This window comes from Panicum virgatum, chromosome 4K (genome assembly GCF_016808335.1).
Source record: "Panicum virgatum strain AP13 chromosome 4K, P.virgatum_v5, whole genome shotgun sequence".
Lineage (NCBI taxonomy): Eukaryota > Viridiplantae > Streptophyta > Magnoliopsida > Poales > Poaceae > Panicum > Panicum virgatum.
Window position 1 is genome coordinate 18,051,389 of NC_053139.1, and position 8,813 is coordinate 18,060,201.

At 47.5% G+C, this 8,813-nt stretch overlaps 1 protein-coding gene and 1 pseudogene across 1 annotated transcript; one reads left to right on the top strand and one right to left on the bottom strand.

The window, feature by feature from the left end:
• Positions 1 to 216: 216 nt before the first annotated feature.
• Positions 217 to 3,077, bottom strand: LOC120703367 (protein NOI4-like). The gene is made up of 3 exons (XM_039987410.1): positions 2,871 to 3,077; positions 588 to 779; positions 217 to 473 (listed from the first exon to the last, which is right to left on the bottom strand). The coding sequence occupies exons 1-3, from the start codon at positions 2,874 to 2,876 to the stop codon at positions 429 to 431; spliced, it is 243 nt and encodes an 80-aa protein (XP_039843344.1). The 5' UTR covers positions 2,877 to 3,077; the 3' UTR covers positions 217 to 428.
• Positions 3,078 to 5,126: 2,049 nt separating this feature from the next.
• Positions 5,127 to 5,836, top strand: LOC120701987 (annotated as a pseudogene).
• The last annotated feature ends 2,977 nt before the right edge of the window (positions 5,837 to 8,813 follow it).

The following is an 8,813-nucleotide window of genomic DNA, read 5'->3' on the forward strand; positions in this document are numbered from 1 at the left end:
ATGCCCTTGCCTGCGGCATAGTACTAGATATGAGATCCCCAGAGTGAAATGTGGAAATAACACCCAAGCAAGATTGGATGAGTGCATCTAATAGAACCGACGCTCCCGGCTCCCCTACTGCATAGCTACCGTCATATCCTAGGGCAAAGTCCGCAGCCATAGCAAGCAGTAGAAGAGCCCCATCCGCATCACTCAGGCAGTCAGGCTCAGGCAGCGAGACCAACAAAAATAAGACAGACGGGGGACTACAATTACAATCAGAACTCAGAAGTCCACTTTGCAAATGTGTGCCGACAACCCTCACACACACATACATACGAGGTACCCATCCTGGAGCCCGGAGAGCGCTGGGTACCTCTACATTGTCTTATGGATAGTATGTATAGAAAAATTAAAGGGGCAGTATTCCCACGAGCGGGTGATCGTCTTCAGGATTGTGTGGGGCTGGCTGTCACGCAGCAAAACCATTTCTTCTGCAAATGCAAAAGAATACCGTTAATGATAACTGGAAAGATCATGAGTGTGCGAGTGTTGTCATCAGGTGGAGTTCAAACAAGAGCACTGATCCAAGTCGCAAAGAAACATACCGAGTTCGGCTTGGCAGCATAAGATTCCACCCTCTCGGTCCTGGTGTCCTTGGAAGGAGACTCTGTATCCTGTCCATTCCCACCCTTCTTCTCATCTCTGGCTTTGTTGAATATCACCGTGAATCCATCAGCGGAAGCTGGGTCGTTCACATCCCATTCACCAAACTTAGGCAAGGGGCGACCTGATTCCTCCTGGAAATAACACCATTACCCATGTTAAAAGGGTGAATCTACTTGTAATTTTGTACCGAGATGAGAATAAGGGTGAAAAACTGCATTATGTTGCTGGTGCCTAAGTAACAGCTACTATTAGAAATCAGAGATGTCAAGCTCGTCTCAGCATGCAAAATATATATACTGAGTGACTGTGCGACTGTGTTATCTACTAATAATGAAGTAAATACAGGCTTTTGCAGGTACAAAGGTGACCATTGAGGAAAACCAAGAAACATAAATCAAATATACAGACATGACTTTGGTGGTTGGGTTCCACTAATTAAGCTGGTGTCCTATTGCAGGGCGCATGCATCTAATAATGACTGTGCTTCATCATATGCCGGCATCTTGATGATGGGGATGACGATGCAAAAAAAATATATATATATATATATATATATATATATATATATATATATATATATATTCAGAAAAGGGCAGAGAATAACCTTGCAGCAATCATGAGTTATGTATGTATTCGGATTAGAAACATAGCATGCCACCATGGAGAATATTAGTGGCTAAAAGTTCATTAGCACTAAATACATTGTGTACAAAGTTATTGACTTATGGCACAAGCATATCTTGAGTTGACAGTTCATATCCAATCAGAAAGAGAGAGATCCAACTAACAACAATAAAGAGTTAGCCAAATTTGATCTGGTAACATTCAGCTTTTGAACAGCTTCAAGGGAAGATTCAGCTGCCGTGCTGATATTTCCAGGCATGATTCTATCGGCAGCCCCTTATAACAGGACAGGCTGCAGCGTCACTATTTGTATTTGCAATAGATTAATTGATCACTGAGTTATACTACAAAAACAAGATCCACCAGTATCTTCCTTAAGGACAACCAACTACTCCATTATGAAACCAATAATCAAGTGCAGCGTCACTATTTGCATTTGTAACAGATAAATTGGTCATTGAGTTAATATAATATACAAACGAGATCCACCCATACCCTCCTTTAGGACAGACTATTGTTCCATTATGGAACCAAAAATCCAGTTTCATAATGCTGCAAACCACATTTGCCAAGCATGCTACTCAGAAGAACAAGGAGCATCAATGTAAGTTTTACATACTAAACTACTCCCTCCGTTTCAAATTATATGTCGTTTTGGCTTTTCTAGGTAAATAGAGTTTGCTATACACCTAGATATAGACTAGTCTAAATACATAGTAAAAATTATGTATCTAGAAAAGCCAAATTGACCTACGATTTCAAACAGAGGGAGTAGCTTTTATTTGAACTAGTAAAGCATCAGGCCTCTTGAACGACAATTACCCCTAATTCTGCAAGGTTCAGCATGTGGGAATAAAAAGTCTAACTATGCACACATTCAATGAACAGAAGCTCCTTTCAAAATCATGCACCCATCTCCATCAATTCCAATTTACATCTCAGCATCTGCATTTTCCATGCAAACCTCGAATAATTTTAACATGTTAATCTAATGGTTGATCAATAAAACTCCCAGCGCAAGGTATTAACCAAAACTGTAGCAAACAAAGAATTCAAACCCCTCATGCTGAATTTCCATCTCTGCGTATACGCGCCAGCAGCTAAATTTTAATCCTGGACCGCGAAATGGTTTTTTTGTTCAGTTACAGCAAAACCTTGCACTATTTCCGTATCAGGCGCTCTCATCCCAAGCAAAAAAAAAAAGGAAGAACGCCCACCAATCCGGCAGAACGGAACGCCTCCCTACACATAGGTCCCCCCAACACTTGAAGGAGTAGTGGATCATCTGAAGCCCAGCACAAGTGCACAACTACACGAGACAAGATATCATCCCACCAGCAAATCCTATGGCATCCTGCCTGCGCAAGCGTTCCCCCATCCCCTACTCCACCACTCGAGCCGCATATACCAACAAACAGAACAAACAAATCTCTGCTCCAAACTATCTGCGCCGAAAATCATCACAAGGCGCGGCTCACCTCGATCCAGAGAACAAACACGAACTTCACAAGGTAGCATCCCCGCGAGCGGTGAAAAAATAAAACCAAAAGTAAAGACACCCACACGCGGCAAAGCCAGTCCAGAGCAGCAGCACTTACCGCCATGGATGGACCGCGCCGAGCAGACGTCCCGATCCGCCGGGGAGAGTGGTGCGGCTGCGGGTGGGAGGCGGCGGCGGCGGCGGAGATGGAGAGGAAAGGCACGGGCGCAGCGGGGGATAAAGAGCGGAGACGAATCGAGGTGGAAAGGAAGGGGGAGAACTTGTACCTCGAGTGGAGGGAGTATTTTCTCTCCTCCCCGTAAAAAAAGGGGAAATAAAATAAAATACTAAAAAGAAAAGGGAAAGGGCGCCGGAAAAATGGGCGGCTTCGACTACCCGGCTGTCCTCGGGGCCCGGGCGGCGCGCGGAGGCGTAGTACATGTGCGGCGCGCGGCCGTCTGGGGCCCGCGCGTCGGCCGGAGAGGCCCGGGGCGGTGGGTCCGCCGGGCAGTGAGGGCGGGTGCGCGGTGTGGCGTGCGGCGGCCGGCGAGCCTGGGGTTTGACCGGCGGGAGTGGGAGTGGGAGTGGGAGTGGGGGACAGGATTTGAAATTTTGGCGAAATTTTTCGTTTCCGCTCGGTACCGGGAAAAAATATTTTGGTATTTCGAAAAATTTCGTTTTGAAAATTCAAAATTCAAAAAAATTCGTCCGAAATTCCGGAATGGAATTCCGTTTCCGCCGGTCACCGGGATTTCACCGAAAAACGAAATGGTTAACCTGGTGGGGGAGCGGCCGGCGACGGGGACAGGGTGGAAAATGCGGGGGCAGCCGGGGGGCGCACGTCAGTGGTGGCTGCATGCGCCTCGCTGGCGCTCGGAATCTGTAGGCTGGGTACGGAGGTTGTTTACTCCTACTTGGGGAGGGGGAGGGACACGCAAAAAAAAAAGGGGGGGGAATCAGCTTGGTTATTTTTCTCCTTCAGGTTTGGTTCGTGTTCGTGCCGAGGCGCTCTCTCTCTCTGAGTTTGCTACGAACTTGCCGAGTGGTAGTAATCTTTTTCTCCCATTTGATTCCGTCTTTTTTCCCCTCTCGCGACAAAAGAAAAAAGATTCCTTTTCCGCGGGTGTCCAGCTAGCCAGCTCGGCGTGGCCTGCGGCCATTCTGAGGGGGTGTTTAGTTCATTTTGCAAAATTGTGTAAAGATGTAAAGAGGGTATTTTAAGTACTAAATGAAGTCTATTTGTAAAACTTTTTGTATAGATGGGTTGTAAATCGCGAGACGAATCTAATGATGCTAATTAATCCATATTTAATCAATAATTAGCGGATGGTTACTGCAGCATCACTGTTGCAAATCATGAATTAAGTAGGCTTATTAGAATCGTCTCTCGATTTACAGCCCATTCATGCAAAAAGTTTTATAAATAGACTTCATGTAGTACTTCAAATTAGTAAGATTCCGTTTCACTTTAATGTATTTACGGCTTTTTTTGCAAAAACCTATAAAGATGGCCTGAGCCGTTGGGCATCGGATCCGAGCTGGCTCACCCCTCTCTCTCTCTGCCCCGTGCGCCCGTCGGTGGAATGTCAACCGTGAGCGGTGTTTCTCCGAGGATATGACATATTGACATGACAGCTCTATATCTATATGTGACATGTCTACCGGTTGTGCTCGAACTAAGACCCTGTCTTTACCCGTAAACCCCGTAAACATTAAAAAAATATTACATCAAATATTGAGATACATGTATGAAGTACTAAATGAAGTTTATTTACAAAACTTTTTTTAGATGGGCTGTATATCGCGAGACGAATCTAATGAGCCTACTTAATCTATGATTTGCAATATTAATGCTACAGTAACCATTCGCTAATTATAGATTAATTAGCATCATTAGATTCGTCTCGCGATTTACAATCCATCTATGCAAAAAAAATTGTAAATAGATTTCATTTAGTATTTCAAATTAATAAAATTCCAACACAAAATTTTTACATATAAAAAACTAAACACGGCCTAAAAGTTGGAACCGGACAAAGCTCCGCCGTGATTTGATTAATAATAAGAGGAAAAAAAACTCCCCGCGGCTCAACGGGGCCGAAGAAAGAGCGCCCGCGTCCGTCCACCGTCGTGCGTCCACACTGTCCCGTTCACACCCGTTGCTGTCGATCAATCACTTGCCAGCTTGCCTCCCTCCACGCCTTAATTTTTTTTGTTATTATTTATTGAGTAAATTGCACCCGTCTCCGAACTTGTAACGAAGTTCCGCTTAGATCCTCAAATTCTCAAATCGTCCATCTGAACCCCTAAAGTACATTAAGTGTTTCACAAGAGGACCCAAAATCGCCACGCGTGCATCTGAAGCCGACGTGGCATGCCACGTGGTGCCACGGTGGTGAATATTTGCAAAAAAACCCTAAATTTCTTTATCTTCTCATGTTTGGTCCTCTCTCTCCCCCTCACCAATCTCTCTCTCCACGGCCACTATTGCCAGCCATCCGGCGCGCCGCAGCAGCAGCGGGAGGAGCGCCCCCGCCGCCTGGCGGATGACGACATCCAGCTGCTAGACCAGGCGGCGGCGGCGTTCCTGCCCCACGAGCTCCTGCTCTCGTCGTCCGCCGCCATGTCCGTGGTCGCGCGCCTTGCCACCTTCAAGAGCTCCGTGCGCCCGGCGTCGGATCACGACGCGGGCATCTTCCCTGGCACCGATGACGCACACTCGCGTCTGTGCTCGGGCCTCCCGCGTGCCACCCCAGCATCCTCTCCCCGCTGCCATCCGCACTCTCGCCCGCCGCCGCATCGGGGCTCTTCTTGCCGCTGCCCTTCGACCCCAGCGGCATCAGCTGGCTCAACGAGCTCAACCCGATCTTCCAGGCCGCCTCCTCCGCCGGCCCCGACACCTCCTCGTCCTCCTCCGCGGCCGCCGCCACCGCCGTGACCAACGGCGGATCCTGGGCCCCGCCACCGGCCTACTACTCCGACCCCTTCGTCCCCAGCCCCCGCAACCTCCTCGCCACGCGTACGCCCACCGTGCCGTTCCCCACCGCCGTCGCTGAGTTCTTCGGCAGCTTGCCGAATCTCTAGGTGCGGAGAGAGAAATTGGTGAGGGAGAGAGAGGACCAAATATGAGAAGATAAAGAAATTTAGGAGTTTTTTTGTAAATATTCGCCACCGTGGCACCATGTGGCATGTCACGTCAGCTTCGGATGCACGCGTGGTGGATTTTGGACCCCTTGTGAAACACTAAATGTATTTTAGAGACCTAGATGGCCGATTTGAGAGTTTGGGGACCTAAGCGGAATTTCACTACAAGTTTGGAGACACGGGTGCAATTTACTCTTATTTATTTATTTATTTATTTTGAGAGTACCCACGGCTCGATCAGTTGCCAACTTGCCCCCCGTCGAGGCGTGGTGTGCTTGGAGTAAAGCGGACGGCACGTCGCGCGCGGTGGTGCGCGTGTGTGGTGTTGATCACCCTCCCGAGTCAAGCGTTAGCTGAGGCCTGACCGCCCGGGGGAGGTGTCTCTCGCTCGAGCGCATCGCGTGTGGCCGCGGCTAGCTAAGCTCTGACGGTTGACTGATCTGTCCCCTCTCGGTTTGGCGTGCAGCCCACGACCAAGTCGTCGTCTCGTCGATCGCCCGTCCCCGTGCGCGCGGTGCGTCCGTCGATCGATCCGGCCAAGAAGGAACTGAACCGCACGGTGCGTAGGCGTAGCTGGACACAGCTGGCGCTGTGTGCCTTCCTTCCTTCCTGCCGTTTGTGCTCAGCTCAGCAGCCGCAGCAGCAGCAGCGACCCGAGCCAGCTTGGCGTTCCGTTCCAGCTGCCACGTGCGCGCGATCCTCATTCCCGCCAGCAGCATGGATGCGAGAACGATCTCCTGAATCCACCGAACCAACAAATCTTGCGCCGGCCCTTGCAGCGGAATCAAGCCGATGGGCCGGCCCAGCCCGAGAGTGTACACGGCCCGGAATGGCACTTTTTTTCTTTTTTATATTTTTTAAAAAATAAAAATTTCAAAAATAGGGGCGACAGGCCCTGTCGCCCGTTGGTGAGGCGACAGGGTCTCTTATATAAGCCCTGGCCGTTATATGCCGCCATTCCCTTTGTCATTTGAGCCTAAAATTTCAGGAAAAAAGAGAGGGGTGAGGAGAAGAAAAGCAGCGAAGCTCTGCCGAATTGCGTACTTGTGATCTACCGGTAACTTCCGTATGAATCTATTGATATTGTATAACAATTTAATTTAATTAGCGGATTAGCTGAATTAGATTTGGTGCTTTAGAACACTCGTTTAGTATTACAATTTCAGTACTATTACAGACTTGTTTTTAAATTAATTATGAATTAAAATAGAATTATGAAAGTACCTTATTGATATTGCAGCATAAGGCAATGGCTGCCTCCAATTATGGAGGATTTTCATGGACCGAAGAAAAATCTAGTATAATAATTGATATCATGACCCATTTTGTTATCAGTAAGAAGTTGGATCCGTTAGCGGATGGTACGATAGAGATGGTGTTGTCCAAAGTAGTAGAGTTTAAATATTTCACATTATTTTCAGGTATTACAACGCAAGATGAAAAAAGGGACACCTGGTAGAACGTCGGAAGATATACATGAGAGTATGTGAACTAGCGAATCATCCTAATATCATTGGATTCTTACAAAGTTCTTTTAAGATATGGATGCGGCCAGAGGTGTATGAGATGCACATTAAGGTAACTCTCATTCAGTTGTAATCCCGTTCGTCATTTCGAATCCATATTTATGAAACAGTAACATTGTTTTTTAATTATACGCTAGGATTACCCCGAGGACACGGAGTTGATTAACAAAACGATACCAAATTTCCGTAAATTGGTATGTATCTTCGGTGGACTTATGCCGCAAACTAGACGAAGGAGGTGGATAAGATCTTCGGGTGATAGTACTTGGCCTGCGCAAGAACAGATAGGGAGGCCGAGGAGGTAGGCCACGTCCTGCAGCGTAGGAGTCATCTCCCCACACGGGAGGTGGAACGTGTGTGTCTCCGGCCTCCATCTGTCAACGAGCGCCATCAGGAGGGATCGGTCGAGCTGAATAGGCCCAACCTCGACAAGACGGCTCAGAGTCAGTAGACCGGCCTCACGTAACCTGCAATAAACAAAATTGTCGAAACAAAAGAATACCGACGAATACATAAGTGATAAACAATAACATTTCATTACATACCGGTCACACCAATCGTGGTGTATAGAGATCGCCTCCCCGGGTGGACGAGGACGTAGCACCTCTAGGGTTCGGTGCTCAACAGCTGCAAAGTAAGACCTGTGGCTCGAGTCGATAACTGGGTCTAGCAAGGAGTCCATCTCCATACCTGCATTCAAAAATATATGAGAACACATAGGTACATATATGTTTCATACAAACTGGACACATAGATATAATAATATTTCATTACATACCTGCAATATTTCATTACTACATATTACAAATAATGAAATACAATTGTGGATCATGACACCGAATGCCTTCCACGAGCAATTCTCACCGATGCTCGTCTGAACGTAGGAGGTGCTCCATCTCTGGGATTTCCGGAAGGACCGACGTCAGCAGCATCGTGAAGTGCATTCTGAGGACACTTCTTGTAGTTGTGACCCAATGCTCCACATTGGCTGCAACGCTTTTGTGCCTTTCTTGCTTCGGACTCGTCCATACCATTCCGAATACGACGTGTCTGACGGCGGCCTTTGCCTTTCTTAGTGGCTGGATCAGGAATAAACATCTTATTCTCATTATCCTGAATGAAAGGCCCCACTATTCCAATCCCGTATACCTCATGTCCCCAGGTGGATACAGCAGCTTCCTTGCTGAAGTAAGGTGAAACAAATACTCCTGGCTGTAACCCAGACTCTGCACATGCCGCAATGAGATGGGAGCATGGCAAATGCAATAACTTAAGCTTCATGCAGGAGCAGAAGGCTTTGCCATCTACTGTAATCAAACTCTCCTATACCACCCTATCTCTACGTCCTGCAGAAGGCTTTGCCATCTACTGTAATCAAACTCTCCTATACC